The sequence below is a fragment of the Oncorhynchus mykiss genome, chromosome 5, assembly GCF_013265735.2.
Source record: "Oncorhynchus mykiss isolate Arlee chromosome 5, USDA_OmykA_1.1, whole genome shotgun sequence".
NCBI lineage: Eukaryota > Metazoa > Chordata > Actinopteri > Salmoniformes > Salmonidae > Oncorhynchus > Oncorhynchus mykiss.
The window spans coordinates 10,166,547-10,186,110 of NC_048569.1; the positions used below are offsets into that span (position 1 = coordinate 10,166,547).

The 19,564-nt window shown below is 45.7% G+C and overlaps 1 protein-coding gene across 4 annotated transcripts in view; it reads right to left on the reverse strand.

Moving 5' to 3' along the window:
- The window catches only part of map3k1 (mitogen-activated protein kinase kinase kinase 1, E3 ubiquitin protein ligase), a 52,822-nt gene extending 39,279 nt beyond the window's left edge, over positions 1–13,543 (reverse strand). For 3 of the 4 annotated variants that reach the window (XM_021601624.2, XM_036976749.1, XM_036976748.1), the window contains exon 1: positions 12,992–13,543. In XM_021601624.2, the coding sequence (XP_021457299.1) occupies positions 12,992–13,485 (494 nt within the window). In that variant the 5' untranslated portion in view covers positions 13,486–13,543. The remainder of the gene's footprint in view (positions 1–12,991) is intronic. The other variant, XM_021601623.2, reaches the window with a different exon arrangement.
- Positions 13,544–19,564: the final 6,021 nt, after the last annotated feature.

The window sequence follows — 19,564 nt, forward strand, 5'->3', positions numbered from 1 at the left end:
GAGGTGTCCCCCGCCCCCAGAGCTCCCCCCCCCCCCAGCGTGTCAGTGCGATTGTGCACAGTGCCCCAACGAGCAGACACTCCATTAATGTCCCACTGGCCAACATGCTGGAAGTGGAGCATGGCCTCCGGGGAGGAGGAGGAGGAGAAAAGGGGGAATCATGAGGCAGGATGACCACTGGTTTTAGGAGGAGCGGTGAGGCAGGATGACCACTGGTTTTAGGAGGAGCGGTGAGGCAGGATGACCACTGGTTTTAGGAGGAGCGGTGAGTCAGGATGACCACTGGTTTTAGGAGGAGCGGTGAGGCAGGATGACCACTGGTTTTAGGAGGAGCGGTGAGGCAGGATGACCACTGGTTTTAGGAGGAGCAGTGAGGCAGGATGACCACTGGTTTTAGGAGGAGCGGTGAGGCAGGATGACCACTGGTTTTAGGAGGAGCGGTGAGGCAGGATGACCACTGGTTTTAGGAGGAGCGGTGAGGCAGGATGACCACTGGTTTTAGGAGGAGCGGTGAGGCAGGATGAACACTGGTTTTAGGAGGAGCGGTGAGGCAGGATGACCACTGGTTTTAGGAGGAGCGGTGAGGCAGGATGACCACTGGTTTTAGGAGGAGCGGTGAGGCAGGATGACCACTGGTTTTAGGAGGAGCGGTGAGGCAGGATGACCACTGGTTTTAGGAGGAGTGGTGAGGCAGGATGACCACTGGTTTTAGGAGGAGCGGTGAGCTTAATATCGCTCTCCCTTTTCAACCGTGGCTTGGCCAATCCCAACGCACTTGTCAAACGCAGGTATGGAACACATCCCTACGGCAGCCGCGAAGAGAGGTTCTATGAAAAGTAGCCATTCCCTGGAAAATCATTCAATGAGTCTCCTGATGACATGGAATACACAGAAACCCAAGCATCTGACAACTATGAGCCATGACACCATCAGATCTCTCAACTGATGTTACTTCTCCGATGCTAAAACATGCCAAATCTCAAGGTCTCCGGAACATTCTAGACAAAGATAAAACACAACCACCATAGAAACCTGTACTGGAGGCCAACCTTGGTCTAAAGTGTTCAAAAACAATGTATTTATGTATTTGGGTGTTATGTTTTGTTTGTGAAATTGTCTTTAAATTAACCTTGGGTTAATGAGAAGCATCATAGCTTCCTCTGCTGTGAGTCTCCGGGCACCGAAGACGTGGATGTCGTTTAAGGCAACCCCCCCCCCCCCCCCCCACAACTGACTGGGTATCGCTCTTTCCCACTGGAGTTGAAGTAGGCAAAGGAAGGTGTTAAATATTCACTCTGCTGTCTCAGAACATAGAGTTGAGTGGAAACTTAGACACAGGTGATTTACCCAAGTTAATCAATATTTTCACCAGACACAAGTGGAACAAAGTTCGTAAAAACACATGCAGTGTTCTGCGAATATCAAAAGGAGTTTTTTTATTGCCGTTTTCTTATTGGACTTTTGTGTTTAATGGTCCGACTTTGACCGTAACTCTCCAACCATCTGGCCAGCTGTTATATCAGGTTTACAGAAGAACATTTCCAGTCCAACTCAAAATGACACATTGCTCATACCGTAAAAACAGCCCATGCGTCGACCGTTTACAATCTTCACATCCAAGTGTGGTAGTATCACAGTCTCAGCAAGTTAAACCAAGGTGGTGCCCTTTCCAGACCCAGCACTGCTCTAGGACACTGTTGCCTAGGACCCTGTTGCCTAGGATATTACAGTTAGAGTACTCTTAGGCTGGAGATGGACAGCAGTGTAGCTAGCATGGGTGTCTGTAGAATATAGTTCATGAACTGTCCATGACTTTGCCTGAGATACTGGCTGCTGCAGTCATGAGCAGAGATCATCAGAGATGATGTTTGGAGCCGCTGTCTTCGTACACAGCAGGATCTTTCGCTGGCGATGCAAGCTGACACCTTAAACCACACGGCCCCACTGGGGGGGGTACACCATGAATCACACGGACCCACAGGGGGGTACACCATGAATCACACGGACCCACGGGGGGATACCATGAATCACACGGACCCACGGGGGGGTAACACTATGAATCACACGGACCCACGGGGGGGGGGGGGGGTACACCATGAATCACACGGACCCACGGGGGGGGTACACCATGAATCACACAGACCCACGGGGGGATACCATGAATCACACAGACCCACGGGGGGGTACACCATGAATCACACAGACCCACGGGGGGATACCATGAATCACACAGACCCACGGGGGGGGTACACCATGAATCACACGGACCCACGGGGGGGTACACCATGAATCACAGGGACCCACGGTGGGGTAACACCATGAATCACACGGACCCACGGTGGGGTAACACCATGAATCACACGGACCCGGGGGGGGGGGGGGGGGGGTACACCATGAATCACACATGGCCGATAGTGGGTACACGATGAAAGCACCTCTCCCCTAAAAAAACTGTAATAATTCTTAACACAAAAAGCTAGAAGCACATGGGAACCCCTCTCAGGTCAAGGGTGGCAGGGGTCTGCACCCCCCCTCCTCCCACCCTCTAAATATCCCTCTTTCTTACGTTCTCTCTTGCTCAACTCATCCGTCCCCACTGTGAGCAGAGGCAACAGCAGCAGCGCAATTCACAGGGTTTCTGCGGGCCCTCCCCAGTCACATGTGAAAGCGACTACAGTCCAAATCTGCCCAGAGAATCACATGCATGGCCTCTCCTCGTGCACCACTGACAGGTAGGGAGTGAAGGAGAGAGAGAGAGAGCGCACGCAAGAAATATGCAAAGTTGGCACTGTAGTAGAACTGCCTAGTTCTCTCCATCCATTATGTTTTTTGGCGACGTCTAGGACACTAGAAAGTGCATCTGGCTATTCCTGCAATCACATTTAGCTCATACTTTTATAGATACATGGCGCTGAAGTATTTTTATTCGGTGATCAAATAGCCCTTGTGCCTAACTAAGAACATCATTGCAAAATATCTGTTGGACGTCGCTTTCAGCGTTGGCATTTTGACAGTTAGTTCCAGGAAAGGTGAGCTTTGGCCACAACTTTAAGTCTGAGACTGGAGACATTAAAACAGAGCAAACGAATCACATCAGTGACGTCGGATCAGCATGTTGTACGAAAGCTGTGGAGCTGACCGTCACGGGAGGGGGGGGGTCAGACAGGTTCCTGACCGTCACGGGAGGGGGTCAGACAGGTTCCTGACCGTCACGGGAGGGGGTCAGACAGGTTCCTGACCGTCACGGGAGGGGGGGGGGTCAGACAGGTTCCTGACCGTCACGGGAGGGGGGGGGTCAGACAGGTTCCTGACCGTCACGGGAGGGGGGGGGGGTCAGACAGGTTCCTGACCGTCACGGGAGGGGGGGGGTCAGACAGGTTCCTGACCGTCACGGGAGGGGGGGGGTCAGACAGGTTCCTGACCGTTTTTTTTCTTCCTGACCGTCACGGGGGCACGAGATGCTAACAAGAGCCTCCGACAACACATGTAGTCCACAGGAGGTTGGTGACACCTTAATTGGGGAGAATAGGCACATGGTTATGGCTGAAGCGGAATCTGTGGAATGGTATCAAATGCGCCAAACACATGGTTTCCATGTGTTTAATGCCAGTCCATTTGCTCAGTTCCGTCCTCCCCCTCAGCAGCCTCCACTGACGTAATCTCTTCCGAGACTCATTCAAACTGGCTCGTGGATAGTTGAAGAAAAGTGCTACCATCTCTGTGGTCGAAGGGCAGGGATACTCCGATGAGGGCAAAAATGTGAATACGGCTGCATTCAGCCAGGCACAAGCCAGCGTTTTCAGCTGCTTGAGGAAACATGGCTTGAAACAAAAACAACTTGACCTGAAAAGCACAAAGAAAGACAAAAAAGGAAAACAAGTGTGGAACAGTGACCCTAGGGGAGTGTGTGGAGGCCAAGGCAGCTGCCCGGATGAACGCACGGTGGAAGAAAGGCGTGGCTAAGTAAACATTTCTAAGCCCTTCCAAAAACAGCTTTGACTGTAACAAATGGGAGGGCCGCCCGAGCTGAACATGCCAGCCAGGGGACGTTATTTTAACACAGCAAATTCAAAGCAAGGTCCTCATACAATGCATACATGGACATATAAACTGCTTTGGGAGAAACAGAGATTGCACAACTTGTTTGTTTCTCTGCCACTATACATTAGCACATCAGCAGAAGAAAGAAGTGGAGCAATACATGAACAGAATGTTGTTAGGAGCTTGGCAGCTAATCGTCAGAGGCACTGGTCAATATTTAGCTGTCCTTGACCCCACCTTCTGGAAAATATTAAACCAAAACTACAAGCCATGCATTCTTTATCAGCATTCAAGACTGCCCTTCTCCCCCCTGTAAGCCTCTAGAACACAACAATAATATAACACATCATGCAACAATTTCAACAACTTTACAGAGTTACGGCTCATAGAAGGAAATCAGTCTATTGAAATAAATAAATTAGGCCCTGATCTAACGAATCAGAATGAGGCTTTCCCTAAAAAGCTTTATTACAGACTACTCATGGTAGAGGAATTAACATTAAATTCTCTGGCAACAAATCTGGTGAACATTCCTGCAGTCACCATGCCAGTTGCACGCTCCCTCAAAACTTGAGAGATCTGTGGCATTGTGTGGTGTGTACAAAACTGTACATTTTAGAGTGGCCTTTTGTCCCCAGCACAAGGTGCACCTGTGTACTGGTCATGCTGTTTAATCAGCTTCTTGATATGCCAGACCTGTGAGGTGGATGGATTATCTTGGCATAGGAGAAAATGCTCACTAACAGGGATGTAAACAAATTTGTGCTCAAAATTGAAGCGAAATAAGCTTTGTGCGTGTGGACAATTTCTGGGACCTTTATTTCAGCTCATGAAACATGGGACCAATACTTTACATGTTGCGTTTATATTTTTGTTCAGTGTATAGCATATCAGTGTATACTTACTTGCTGCTTCAACTTTGAAGTCGTGTGTAGTGTTAGCGACATATGATTTTTGGAGGTCTGTTTTCAGAACATGTCATGTGAAAGTGTGTGTGTGTGTACACATCGATGTCTGTGTGTATGTTGGCTGTGTGTTGAATGCATATATGGAGGGCCTGCAGGAGACCCGTTGTTTTAACTGGTAATCTGGCCCTGATTAGGCAGGGACCCATGTGTTTACTTTTCACATGTAATCTCCAGCTTGCCTCGTCCTGCTGCTAACTAAACAGAATCTGGGAGGGGACCCCTAGGCCTGCTCACACGCCTAATGGGGATGGAAATATCCGGGCCTTTTGTTAGCGGCCTCCAGCTCTGAGTGTTGAGCTAACCCCGGGCTTTAAACAGCCAGTTCTGGTGAACGTGGAGAGGCCCAGGCAGGCTGGTTAGACAAAACAGTCAAACTCTGCCTCCAACCCTCTGGAGTCCAGGGCCAACCCACAACCCACTGGGGCAGGGCCATAGAAAACAGACCTACAACTAGGCCGCTCTCTCCCTCTCTCTCTCTCTCTCAACAAAACATTACCATCGGAAACCCAATGGCTATCAGGTAAGGTCTTGGTTAAAAGATAGCCATTAAAAACGAAAGACATTTGCCCCCAAATCCATTTAAAAGATGATACATTAACATGGGCTTCTAAGAACATCCCTTCTGTTCCAAAACCACAGTCAAACATTATCCAGCAATCGTCGTTCATGCTGATGACGCTGTGGCGCCGCACACGTCGAGCGTGAGACATGTGTTTTCAGTGAACACAGTAGTATTGGCTCCCCAGTCTTAAATCATATACCAATTATCACAAATAGTATTAGGCTTTTTCAGAACGAGTTGGAGAGTGGAGAAGGACAAAAGCTGGCTTCTGACCCCCCCCCCCCCCCCCCCCCATGTGAAGAATAGAATTTGAGAGCATTCCAGCCCCTGGTCTGCCTAGCAACAGTGCATTTCAGATGCTTCGGGCTGCTCCAGTCTTATGCTCGTTATAAACATTGCCATTGCTCTGCATTTACCCAGGCACGTCTTGAACCTTGGCCAGGAGTTTTATGGAATGGATAACGGTGAGAGCTACTTTCAGAGCTACTTTTCAATAACAGTGTCTGACTCAAAGTTGCGTTGTTTGTGTGATTAAAAAAATGTCACGTCCATCACTATAAAATGTAGAGGTTAGAACATCTCTGAATCAAACCCTGAAAAACAGACGTGTTTCCAACTAGATACTAGAAGAAGAAGTGTAAACAGGGCAATATATTGAATGCGAATATTTGTCAAAGAAATACTAGTAAAACCAATCCTCTCTGCAAAAAAAATCTGTCTGGAAAATCCCAATCCTTGGATTAAAATGATTCAGTAAAAACTAAAAATGTTGAAAGCTACGCTGAGTCATTGAAAACCGATCTGTCTGCGGCCATCTCCTCCACAAAACATAAACATAGCGCCTTTTAACATACCTTGATGGTGGAGTTGGCAGTGGACATAGGAGCTGCGGTCAAACCAGTTCTGGATGACCAGATCAAAGCACTCAGCAGTAGTCATGTGATTCGGTGGGAGGAGATCGGTGGCGCCCCTCGACTCCATACTATCCCGAGAAGTAAAGTGCCTCATTTTACACTCAAACGCTACTTGCCGACCCTGCATTGAACACTGGACAGTAAGCGAGTACAGAGAAGATCCTCTGGTCTGGTCAATGTCAAAAGGAGCTGACGTTAACAACATACGATAAGAAACTGATCCATAGGACCACTCTCCACGACGTTTCATGACTTTGGAAGATCTAGAACTAGCGCCGGGACGACACCAGTATCACCATACTCCTTAGTATCGTGGCAAGGAAACAAAACACGAAGCGGATGCAACTTCTTTAGGAAAACAGTCCTGACGTTGGAAACAAACATCATTGTGTTGTCATCCTGAGTCACATGTATTTATTTTCCAAGCTATAACACACAATATTTTATATACCGCAGGTTTTTAAAGGACCAAAGAGCTGGATCTGCATCGGGTTTTCATTTCTGACATGGATAACATATCGCAACACTGGTACCATCCCAGCCCTATCTAGAACTTTGGTTGATGAGCATTGACCTGACATTCTGTATAGGTTAACAGTCTGAAGTGAACATTTGCAGCTCTTTCTAGAAATCACACCCATGCTGGTATCCTTTTTCCATATGACTTCACTGACACCCACAGTCTTTGAGATGACGTGAGGTCATACTCTTTGAAGGGCCATGGGGTTTGTTCTTCATAGGCTTTGCCTCTACTTCACCCATGGAGTCATTGGGCATCCAGATGTTAACCAGCTACTAATCTGACTCCAAAACAGCCGCTCCCCCCAGCTGTTCAGTGACCATCCCAGTGTTGGAACCACGATGACTCATTTTATCACGATGACAGGATAACAAGACGTTAATGACTTGATGCCCCCCCCAGGCTGAAAACAACTGAAGACAAACATGTCTTAAGCCCAAATATTTCTTGAAATCTTCCACATCGCCACCAGCTTGACAATTGAGTCAAGCTGTGTTTGAAACCTAAGCCCTGAACAGCATCAGCTAAATAAAATGTGAGATGAAATTACTTCAGGAAACTCTCAATTATGGATCCTAAGCAATGTGCAGAGGGGATTTTGTCTTTTTTCCCCCAGAAATGTCTACTTGGTGATTTTTGGAAGGGGTGTAGTCCAAAGGAAGTGTGCTTCACAAATTACCTCTGGTCTGATGAGACTGCCGATAATAGCAAGGGGTTTGTGCAGTTAAGAATACAAGCTACCAGCCAAGGTTATGAGGAGTTTAAACGAGGTGTACAAACACAAATCAAAACGACAACCACAGTACAAGATATAGGCTACTTTAGTCGAGCCCTGAATGCTGACTGGATGACAGCGGTGGTATATTTAAGTCCTTACGCACGACGCAACGCAGAGTGCTTGGACACATGATGGTAGGGCATACACTTTTCCAGGGGAGGGCATATCTTATCCTGCATCAGACTGTCGGTCTACTGTAAACCACAACGTCAGAACTCCTGCCACATCCGCTGGAAATGCAAACAAATTAATTGCGACCCCGTGGGTAGGGAACACCCATTGGCCACATACCAGCTTCTTCTTTTCCAACGGAAACTTCTGTCCTTCAGAAGCAAAAAGCACAATAGTCAGGTTCCACTACGATCAGCCTTTCAAGTGCCAACTGGTCAGTTGAGGTGAAGGCCCTGGTCAATTGTGTCCAGTTTCATTGTAAACATACCACAGAGCCAAGCAAGAGCTCCAATAACTTAAAATGGCCAAGCTGAGAAAATATGGACGAAAAGCCAATGGAGGTGCAGCTTTTCTTGTTTGAGTGACCGGTTGAGGACGTGGTTGGGGGATGTTCTGGCCCGAGGCAGTGCAAGTGATAGAGTCTCTCTTCCATTAGACCTCAACCTCAAAATGTAGACAGGATATGTAGGGCACCAACTGGATAAATAAATCAACATACATGGTGAAGCCATGAAACTTCTCCAAAAAAGGTCGGCCACATAATGTATCGTACCTACCATTACATCATCTCCCTCAAATACTAACTTTGATTAGACCTCTATGAATTAAAGCTGCAATATGGAACTTTTTGGGTGACCCGACCAAAACTCACATAGAAATGTGAGTTATAGATCATTCAGTCTCATTGAAAGCAAGTCTAAGAAGCGGTAGATATGTTCTATGTGCACTATTTCTATGCTTCGGTTGTTAAAATTTGGTTTTTGCTTCTTGTACACCAGCTTAAAATAGCTGAAAACAATAGTTTTGGTTCTGGAAAATATACTTCACAGTGGTTTAGATGGCACAATGATTCTCTACACTAAATATTGCTTGGTTCTGTCACAAACTTGAAATTAAGTGAACTATTAGAATTTTTGCAACCAGGAAATGGCGGAGCGATTTCTGCATAGTGCATCTTTAAATAAGGGACCTTGCGAAGACATGAGACATTCAGTGTGCCCAATCGAGTCTTCCCTGTAGTTAGTGTGAAGCATACGAATAGACTCCAAAGAAACACCTGACCTTAATGTGTAACCGTCACTGTAGACAGCAAGGGAAGAAGCAATCCAAGCCTTTGAATTATTTACATCCTAAGAAACTGTGTCAGCCAGAGGAGAAAGAGACGTTTGACTAAATTCTCTTTTGATCTCTCATCAGTAAGACAACTGTAGTTTACGAGTAGTCAACGAGGTTCTGACTTAACACACCTGCTTTTTGAAACGTCGGCAACACCTGTCGGATGGCTCATCTTCTACCAGCAAGGGTTGTTCAGGGAGGACAAAACAGCTACAAATATCTCCACAAAACTCCACGACACTCTTTGATATACCTGAGGCAACATGTCAGTGAGTGATTCAGTTTGCAGACGCAAACCGAGGCGTTTCGCTTTATCTGACTCAAAATCACGATGTAGATTCTACAATATGTGAGTGCTGGGGTGGAGTACAACACACCAGCTGTCCTTGAAAGCACACATGTCCAGCTAGAGCATTTCAATAGGATGTGGAAGCCTGAAGGCATTTGCCTGAGCATTAGCCTAATTATGTCTAATATTGAAACTACACTATATACACAAAAGCATGTGAACACCCCTTCAAATTAGTGGATTCAGCCACACCCGTTGCTGACAGGTGTATACAATTCGAGCACACATCTATGCAATCTCTATCGACAAACACTGGCAGTATAATGGCCTTACTGAAGAGCTCAGTGACTTTCAACGTGTCACCGTCATAGGATGGCACCTTTCCAGCAAGTCAGTTAGTCAAATTTCTGCCCTGCTAGAGCTGCCTCGGTAAACTGTAAGCGCTGTTATTGTGAAGTGGAAGGGTCTAGGAGCAACAACGGCTCAGCCGCGAAGCAGTAGGCCACACAAGCTCACAGAACGGGATGCCAGTTGCAACACTCACTACCGAGTTCCAAACTGCCTCTGGAAGCAACGTCAGCACAAGAACTGTTTGTCAGGAGCTTCATGAAATTGGTTTCCATTGCCGAGTTTGACAGACTAATCTGGGTTTGGCAGATGCCAAGAGAACGCTACTTTCCGCAATGCATTGTGCCAAGTGTAAAGTTTGGTGGATGATGAATATTGGTCTGAGGCTGTTTTTCCATTGTTCGGGCCAGGCCCCTTAGTTCCAGTGGAGGGAAATGTGAACGCTACCGCATACAATGACATTCTAGGCGATTCTGTGCTTCCAACTTTATGGCAACAGTTTGGGGAACTCCCTTTCCTGTTTCAGCATGACAATGCTCCTGTGCACAAAGCGAGGTCCATACAGAAATGGTTTGTCGAGATCGGTGTGGAAGAACTTGACTGTCCTGCACAGAGCCCATCGAACACCTTTGGGATGAATTGGAACGCTGACTGTGAGCCAGGCCTAATCACCCAACATCAGTGCCCAAACTCACAAATGCTCTTGTGGCTGAAAGGAAGCAAGTCCCCACAGCAATGTTCCAACATCTAGTGGAACGCCTTCCCAGAGGAGTGGAGGCTGTTATAACAGCAATGGGGAACCAACTCCATTTTAATGCCCATGATTTCGTAATGAGATGTTCGATGAGCAGATGTCCACACACTTTTGGTCATGTAGTGCATATCTATGCAAACTCTGACAAACCCATGACTAAGATATTTCCCTCAACTTCTTCAGCTTTGAAGTGTAATAAAATATCTGATATGGGATTGTGTTTACTGCTATGCTTTCTGTAGTGCAAGTTCCTGCAAGCTATTGACACAATGATGCCTCACTAAATAAAACATGCCAATTATGGGTTTGGCTTCTGATGTCTTGCTCTACTAAATGAAAAAAAAAGGGTATAATATATACTTAACATTCATTATTGTCTCTATATTTCATTGGCCCAAGGATCAGTAGAGAGAGGACTAAAGTTCAACCGGGAAACTATTGTGTGCAGAAAAGGGCTTGGGCCTCTGAGGTCCAACAGTGGAGTTGAGTTTGTTGGAATTTTACCTTTGTGCGGTGAGGGGATACTGATGGTTTGCCTTAGCCCATTATCCCGGACAAGAAACACCACAATGGGATCCAGCTCTCTTTCCATCCATTTCTTTAGCTTTCAACGTCCTATTCATCTTTCATTATCTGTACCGTTCCAAAAGCCAATGTCTCATGTTGCAACAAATTGTCATCTCACAATCTTTCCTTTCTAAAAAGCTGTCATTCATCCCGGGCTGATCTTTGCGTTATATGGCTGTGTTGAGAAAGGAAGCCCAAGTCTGATATATTTTTTTCACTAATAGGTCTTTTGACCAATCAGTTCAGCTCTGAGAAAGAGCTGATGTGAAAAGATCTGAAAATATCAGAATTGGGCTGCCTGTTAATACGCCTATGTCACTCATTAACCCTTAAGAGTCTATTGACGCACCCGTGCAGCAATCAATTTAACATAATACAAAAATCTCCATCAAAATCTGCTAGTTTTAACAGCGCTGTTTGTCAGACCAGGGGACATCACGAAAAATGTCTAACATCTGAATGGTTTGGCCTACTAACTATGACCACCACAATGGTGTCCTCCATTCTGCTGTACAACCCCCACAGGACTTGTCTGAAGTTGGTACCGCCAATATGTGATCTTCTGTCTGTAGCGTCCAAACTAACATGACTCCACTATGGAAAGGGAAGACTCTCACGAACACGATGGTGGTAAAAATGAGTGTCCAAAAAACAAAAGTATTTGCTGAGCTTTCTTATATCTCCTAGACACTTCAAATCCTTAGGAGTGTCTTGTTTTGCCATTTATGAATGTTTTATTCAATTCATTTCTATGGGCTATAGCAATAAAGGCCAAATTCAATATTTTATCAAAAGCATTTTAAATATTTTGTTTGACACTTACAGGGGTCCTAAAATTATAAATCAAATAGCTAAATGATCCATGGTATGACCATCTTAAAACAATTCCATGTTAGTTTAGGAGAATACCCACCCCACCATGAACCAGGTAGCCTAGCGGTTAGAAGGTTGGTGGATCGAATCCCTGAGCTGACAAGGTAAAAATCTGTCGTTCTGCCCCTGAACAAGGCAGTTAACCCACTGTTTCCCGGTAGACCGTCATTGTAAATAAAAATTTGTTCTTAACTGACTTGCCTAGTTAAATAAAGGTTAAATAAAAATAATGGACACTAAGATGTTGATTGTTAAACACTACTCACAAAAGGAAATGTATAGAAGTTGGCTGATTTTTAATAGCAACCGTCACAGAACTGTGTGTGATCACAGTACACAGGACAAATTCATTTGAATTGAAGAACTGCATAAAGGATGTTCTATAAATGGAAAAACAGCAGAACGGGATACCTGCTTAAAGCACTTGACCTACTGTAAAGGTTGTCACACAGAATTTATTTCACAATTAACTTTTTAATAATAAACAATTCCGTTAAAACATTAGCTATGTTTTTCTGTGTACCGTGATGACATTGAAATGTCTTACTCTCAGAAAACCTATTGGTAGTGCAACCTAGTGCTGCTGACCGTGGCACATCTGTAAATAGACACTTTAGCCTCTACTTCCAAAATACACATAGCCTACACAAATGGTCCTTCTACATGAGAGCTTGTAAGTAAGCATTTCACGGTAAGGTCTACTACACCTGTTGTATTCGGAGCATGTGACAATTACAATTTGATACAAGTTGGACAATTACCGACCTTGAATTCTCTTGTCTTTGATATTTTGACATATGCTTTTGAAAAAGCCTACATAAAAGACCCAGAACCATTATTAATTAATTATTTATAAACCAATAAAAACGTTTTATTGTCATAAAAACAATGCTTACAGTAAACACGCACTTGCATTTCATAAATCGCTATTGCAAGTTTCAAAAACTGATAGAAACGTGCGCCAAGATTCGAAAATCTCACAAATTAATATAGAACTCTGCAACTGACAGAATCCAACCAACAATATAAAAAGTATAACGATTATCAAACAATCCATGCAGTGAGAGTCAATCTTGTATGTACAGCTTACCTATTTTGTGTAGTATTAACTTCTATTGAAGTTACGGTTGCACCATTATCCGGACTGAGATGGTCGCTGCTGTTTTTGAAAGAAGTTTTCAACAATTCCTGAGCGGCTGTAGACAAACTATTAGTCGTTTTATCCGAGAGAGGGTGATCAGTTAGTGAGTTGCTCTGCTGAATGTGGGGTGTTTTCTGTAATAAAGTAGCCTGGACCGCACCAGGCGAGGAAATGGACAAGAAGTGAAGCTGCGCGGATATCGGAGCCGTCCCAGTCTCAGGAGATAGGAGCAGCGACTCAGGTTTATCCAGATCCACACTTCGGACTTTGCGTAGATCTTTACGTCTCCATTGTGAGTTTTCCCCTGTACTACTCTTCGCCTTACCGTGACTGCTTGGAAGACTAGGGGTGCTTGAATTTCCTTGAAGACAGCTTTCAACGTTTGTGCTGTTATTCGACTCGTATATTCCCGACGACGAGGTCCGGCTCCCCGCCGTCGCCATTTTCAGTCCCGGAGTTTATCACTTATTAGGTTCTATGAAGAGGGAGTGGAGGGCATTGGGGGATGGTCGGGAGGGAGGAGCGAGAGAACCGTGGTGTTTACATTCGACCGTAAAAGGCGCTTCAGTTGGCGTATTTTGCGCAACTTTACGCAAGTTCCAAATCTCTCAAAATTAGATTGACAATAAATGATACGTGACTCCTGTTACAGGCAGCATGTGATACCACCTCAAAACGCTTAAAATTATGAATCGGAATAAAGTTATTAGTTTTATTTTAGATGTATTTAAAAAAACTGCAGAGAAAGTTAAACCATACATAACTACAAACCATTGGTAGCTGAAAACACACCCAGGGAACACTCAGGTTAAAATACATGAAACACAACACAAAACTGACACAAGAATGCTGCATTTACACAGGCAACTCAATTCTGAGCGTTTTTGCACTAATTGCAAAAATTAGGCAAAATATCAGAATTGTGCTGCCTGTTTAAACAACACAGCTCTATTTAAAATTAGCTATTTGGCGCAGTAACAACACATGTCTATTGGCCACCAATAATCTCAACCAATAGAAAACAAGAAACACTTAATGAACACGTGCTTGTAAAGGTTGTAAACGGATGGGAAATTAGGCCTACTAACTGGAAATTTCAAAACAAACATAAGTCTACATTGAATACATAAATACTTTGAATAAAGATGGATAGGATTCTTATTGTTGTTATATGGTAAGGCCTACATAAATGAAAAAAAAAACAGAACGTATAACTAGTAAAATAATTACTTGTCTTTTGAATACATTAGTATTCTGTTCTGATATTTACTTATCAGTATAAACTGCAGAGATTGTCCCAAAGCACTAGGGACATCTCTGGCCATGACCAACCAGTTCAGTGTGTTCCTCTTTTTCTAGGGCAACCGTTGGTCTGGGCAGAGTGTCAGCTTTGTGAACCTGCAAATTGCATGTCCCCCTGAATCTATCTTTTGTTATTCAAGTTATATAATGGCACAATTGAGTTTAAGATCCTAACAGCAAATAACTATTGGGCTTGAAGGCTTCAACACAGACCAACATCATGTGAAGTACATTCTTATTTGGAAATACAGTATTTTTCCCTACACTGTATTCATGTCATGTACATTGTTGAAAATATCAGCCCTCAAATGAAACTGTTGATATGGTTTTCCTCTTGATATAAAGGGATTGTTCTTCTTGATTCAGAGTACATTACATGTAGGTTACACCAAATGATTTTATGTATGAATAGTATGTGCTATTATGACCTGTAGTGCATGGTATTCAGCGATTGGTGTCAAATACATCACATAGATGAGTACTCCTTATTCAGTGTTCTGTTGTATAAAATTCTGTATAAAATTCCCCCCCAAAACATTATCTCCACAAACATGAAAGTCAATGCCGAGCTATCTTGATATAACAATCAGAAACTCTTGAATATGGACCATTTCAGACTGTGATTTTGAGCGTGCAAACTCAGCAAAAAAAAAGTTTGTTTTCCCAGAAACCGGTAGTTGGGCAAGCAGGTTATTTTCTTTCTAAAAAAACAGAGAGCAGAGTGGATCTTTGAGCCCTGGGGAGAAAACAATTTCCTGTCAATGTGGATTCAATCCATCACCAAGCGCTATTCATAGCCACTCAGACTTCCTGTAGCTTCTACACGTCCTGCTCACGTGGGCCTGAACACATGAAACATGCCCACACACCTCCTCACTCATGGTAATTTATACCAGGGTTGCTTTGGTCATTGAGGCTTACAAAGGTGTCATCGTTTGATCATTGACAGGGTAGAATCAAATGAAACGTTATTTGTCACATGCTTTGTAAACAACAGGTGTTGACTAACAATGAAATGCTTACTGACGGGTCCTTTTCCAGCAATGCAGAGTTAAAGAGAAAACATATAAAATATAAATAGTCACATGAGGAATAAATACACAATAAATAATGAATAACAATAACGAGTAAAAGTAACATGGCTATATACAGGGAGTACCGGTACTGTGTCGATGTGCAGGGGTACGAGGTCATTGAGGTAGCTATCTACATGTAGGTAGGGGTAAAGTGACTAGGCAACAGGATAGACAATAGACTGAGCTGTGGCAGCAGTGTATGTGGTGAGTGTGTGTGTGTGTGTGTGTGTGTGTGTGTGTGTGTGTGTGTGTGTGTGTGTGTGTGTGTGTGTGTGTGTGTGTGTGAGCATGTTATGTGTGTGGGTACCAGTCTATGTGTAAGCGGTAGCAGTCTTATGGCTTGGGGTGTATCTTTTCAGGGTCCTGTTGGTTCCAGACCTGGTGCACTTGTACCGCTTGCTGTGTGGTAGCAGAGAGAACAGTCTAGGCGTTGTCATGCCTTTTTCACAACTGTGTGGACCATGTTAATACCTTAGAATTAATGATGTGAGTGCTACGGGGCGATATTAATTTAGGCAGGTTACCTTGATGCATTTGTGTTCATTTACCTTTATTTTAATTTATTCAACAGGTGCTTCAACTTCTTAAGAACTTTATACAGTGAACATACTAAATAAACATGACAATTTAACTTATATGTTTATGAGAAACATAATAATGAATTTCGTAATATCGATGTTTAGGTCACTGTAATGATATCTGCCGCTGTGGCTCTGCAGTCTTCAGTCCGGGTGTCTTCAGCTGACACCTTGCCAGGGGTCAATAGGACTCCTGCTCCTCCCCTGGGGGTCTTAAAAGCCTTCACCATTGAGGTACTACTGTTGCCTGTTCCTAGGCAGAGGGGGCAGCCGTCACCGGATCCACCACCGCATCTTGTTGGCTCCTCTCATCCAGTGCTGCTTCACAGCCTGCACTGGCCTCCACAGTATCATTCGCCTTAATCTGGTGACCTCAAGCACCTTTTGTGACGGGGCGGCCAGGTAAACCAAAAGACAGGCCTTCTGTTCTACATTTCTTCCTATCTGGATGACCACATGTATTCACGTCATTCCTCTCAGTGACTGTCTACCCTTGCTGCCCTTTGTTGTTGATTTCAAAGCACACTCTGTGGTCAGAAACGTGCTTTCCCCATCCTGATGAGTACTTCCTGTCACGGCCGCTGCTGGAAGAAGACCAAGGTGCAGCGTGGTGAGCGTACATTTTCCTTTTTACTTCAAAATGTCGTCAACAAAACAACAAAAAACAACAGTGAAGCTTACAGGGCATTAGTGCCACAAACAAAGTTAACTACCCACCACGAAAGGAGGGAAAATGGGCTACCTAAGTATGGTTCCCAATCAGAGACAATGATAGACAGCTGTCCCTTATTGAGAACCATACCCAGCCAAAACATAGAAAGACAAAATCTTGGGGAAAAAAACATAGAATGCCCACCCCATATCACACCCTGACCAAACCAAATAGAGACATAAAAAGGCTCTCTAAGGTCAAGGCGTGACAGTAACCCCCCCCCTCCCCCAAAGGTGCGCACTCCGGCCGCAAAACCTGAACCTATAGGGGAGGGTCTGGGTGGGCATCTATCCTCAGTGGCGGCTCAGGTGCGGGACGCAGACCCCGCTCCACCACTGGCTCACCGCACTTTGGTGGCACCTCTGGTGCGGGGACCCTCGTTGCAGGCCCCGGACTGGGCACCCTCGTTGCGGGCCCCGGATGGGGCACCCTCGCTGCTGGCCCCGGACTGGGCACCCTCGCTGGAGGCTCCGGACTGGAGGCCGTCACTGGAGGCTCCAGACTGGAGGCCGTCGTTGGAGGCTTCGTGCCATGACACCTCACTGGAGGCTTCGTGCCCTGGATCATCACCGGAGGCTTCTTGCCATGGATCATCACTGGAGGCTTCTTGCCATGGATCATCACTGGAGGCTTCTTGCCATGGATCATCACTGGAGGCTTCGTGCCATGGATCATCACTGGAGGCTTCGTGCCATGGATCATCACTGGAGGCTTCGTGCCATGGATCATCACTGGAGGCTTCGTGCCATGGATCATCACTGGAGGCTTAGTGCCATGGATCATCACTGGAGGCTTCTTGCCATGGATCATCACTGGAGGCTTCGTGCCATGGATCATCACTGGAGGCTTCTACCTGGACGCAGGCACAGGACTCACCGGGCTGGAGAGACACACAGGAGAACTGGTGCGTGGGGCGGGCATCGGATACACTGGGCCGTGAAGGCTCACTGGCAGTTTCGAGCGCAGAGCTGGCACAACCTGTTCTGGCTGGATGCCCACTTCCACCCGGCAAATGCGGGATGTTGGCACAGAGCACACCGGCCTGTGAATGCTCACTCGAGACACCGTGCGCATCACCCCATAACACAGTGCCTGACCCGTCACATGCTCCCCACGGTAAGCACAGGGAGTTGGCTCAGGTCTAACCTCCGACTATGCCAATCTCCCTGTGTGCCCCCCCCAAAAAAAAATTTTTTGCGGGGCTGCCTCTCGTGCCTGCTTCGCTGACTTGCCTCCTCATATCGCCGCCCCTCCGCCTTAGCTGCCACCATCTCCTCCCTCGGACGGCGATACTCCCCGGACTGCGTACAGGGTCCCTTTCCGTCCAGGATCTCCTCCCATGTCCAGGAGTCCTCTTTACCACGCTGCTTGGTCCTTTGGTGGTGGGTAGTTCTGTCACGGCCGTTGCTGAAAGAAGACCAAGGTGCAGCATGGTGAGCGTACATTTTCCTTTTTATTTCAAAATGTCGGCAACAAAACAACAAACAAAAAAACAACCGTGACGCTTACAGGGTATTAGTGCCACAAACAAAGTTAACTACCCACAACGAAAGGAGGGAAAAAGGGCTACCTAATTATGGTTCCCGATCAGAGACAACTGCCTGGTCGGTTCCCCTCTTTCCACTGGGATTCTCTGTCTCTAACCCTATTACAGGGGCTGAGTCACTGGCTTACTAGGGCTCTTTCATACCGTCCCTAGGAGGGGTGCGTCACTTGAGTGGGTTGAGTCACTGATGTGATCTTCCTGTCTGAGTTGGCGCCCCCCCCCCCCCCCCCTTGGGTTGTGAAGTGGCGGAGATCTTTGTGGGCTATACTTGGCCTTGTCTCAGGATGGTAAGTTGGTGGTTGAAGATATACCTCTAGTGGTGTGGAGGCTGTGCTTTGGCAAAGTGGGTGGGGTTATATCCTTCCTGTTTGGCCCTGTCCCATCATCAGATGGGGCCACAGTGTCTCCTGACCCCTCCTGTCTCAGCCTCCAGTATTTATGCTGCAGTAGTTTATGTGTCGGGGGGCTAGGGTCAGTTTGTTATATCTGGAGTACTTCTCCTGTCCTATCCGGTGTCCTGTGTGAATTTAAGTATGCTCTCTCTAATTCTCTCCTTCTCTCTTTCTTTCTCTCTCTCGGAGGACCTGAGCCCTCAGACCATGCCTCAGGACTACCTGACATGATGACTCCTTGCTGTCCCCAGTCCACCTGGCCGTGCTGCTGCTCCAGTTTCAACTGTTCTGCCTGTGATTATTATTATTTGACCATGCTGGTCATTTATGAACATTTGAACATCTTGGCCATGTTCTGTTATAATCTCCACCCGGCACAGCCAGAAGAGGACTGGCCACCCCACATAGCCTGGTTCCTCTCTAGGTTTCTTCCTAGGTTTTGGCCTTTCTATAGAGTTTTTCCTAGCCACCGTGCTTCTACACCTGCATTGCTTGCTGTTTGGGGTTTTAGGCTGGGTTTCTGTAGAGCACTTTGAGATATCAGCTGATGTACTAAGGGTTATATAAATACATTTGATTTGATTTGATTTGATTTAGACAGCTGTCCCTGACTGAGAACCATACCCGGCCAAAACATAGAAACACTAAATCATAGAAAACAAAACATAGAATGCCCACCCCAAATAACACCCTGACCAAACCAAATAGATACATAAAAAGGCTCTCTAAGGTCAGGGCATGACACTTCCACAGTTTTCCCTCCTGCTGAACTTTTCCTCCTGTGGACTGAATCCCTGTATGTCTCATGTTTAATTGTGCGTGCATCTAAACGTAAGTGCTTTGAGATCTCTGTCATGTTAAGTGGAGCTAAGTTTTGTGGCTTATTTTATAGCTTGTTAGCTAGCTCGCGCTCCGA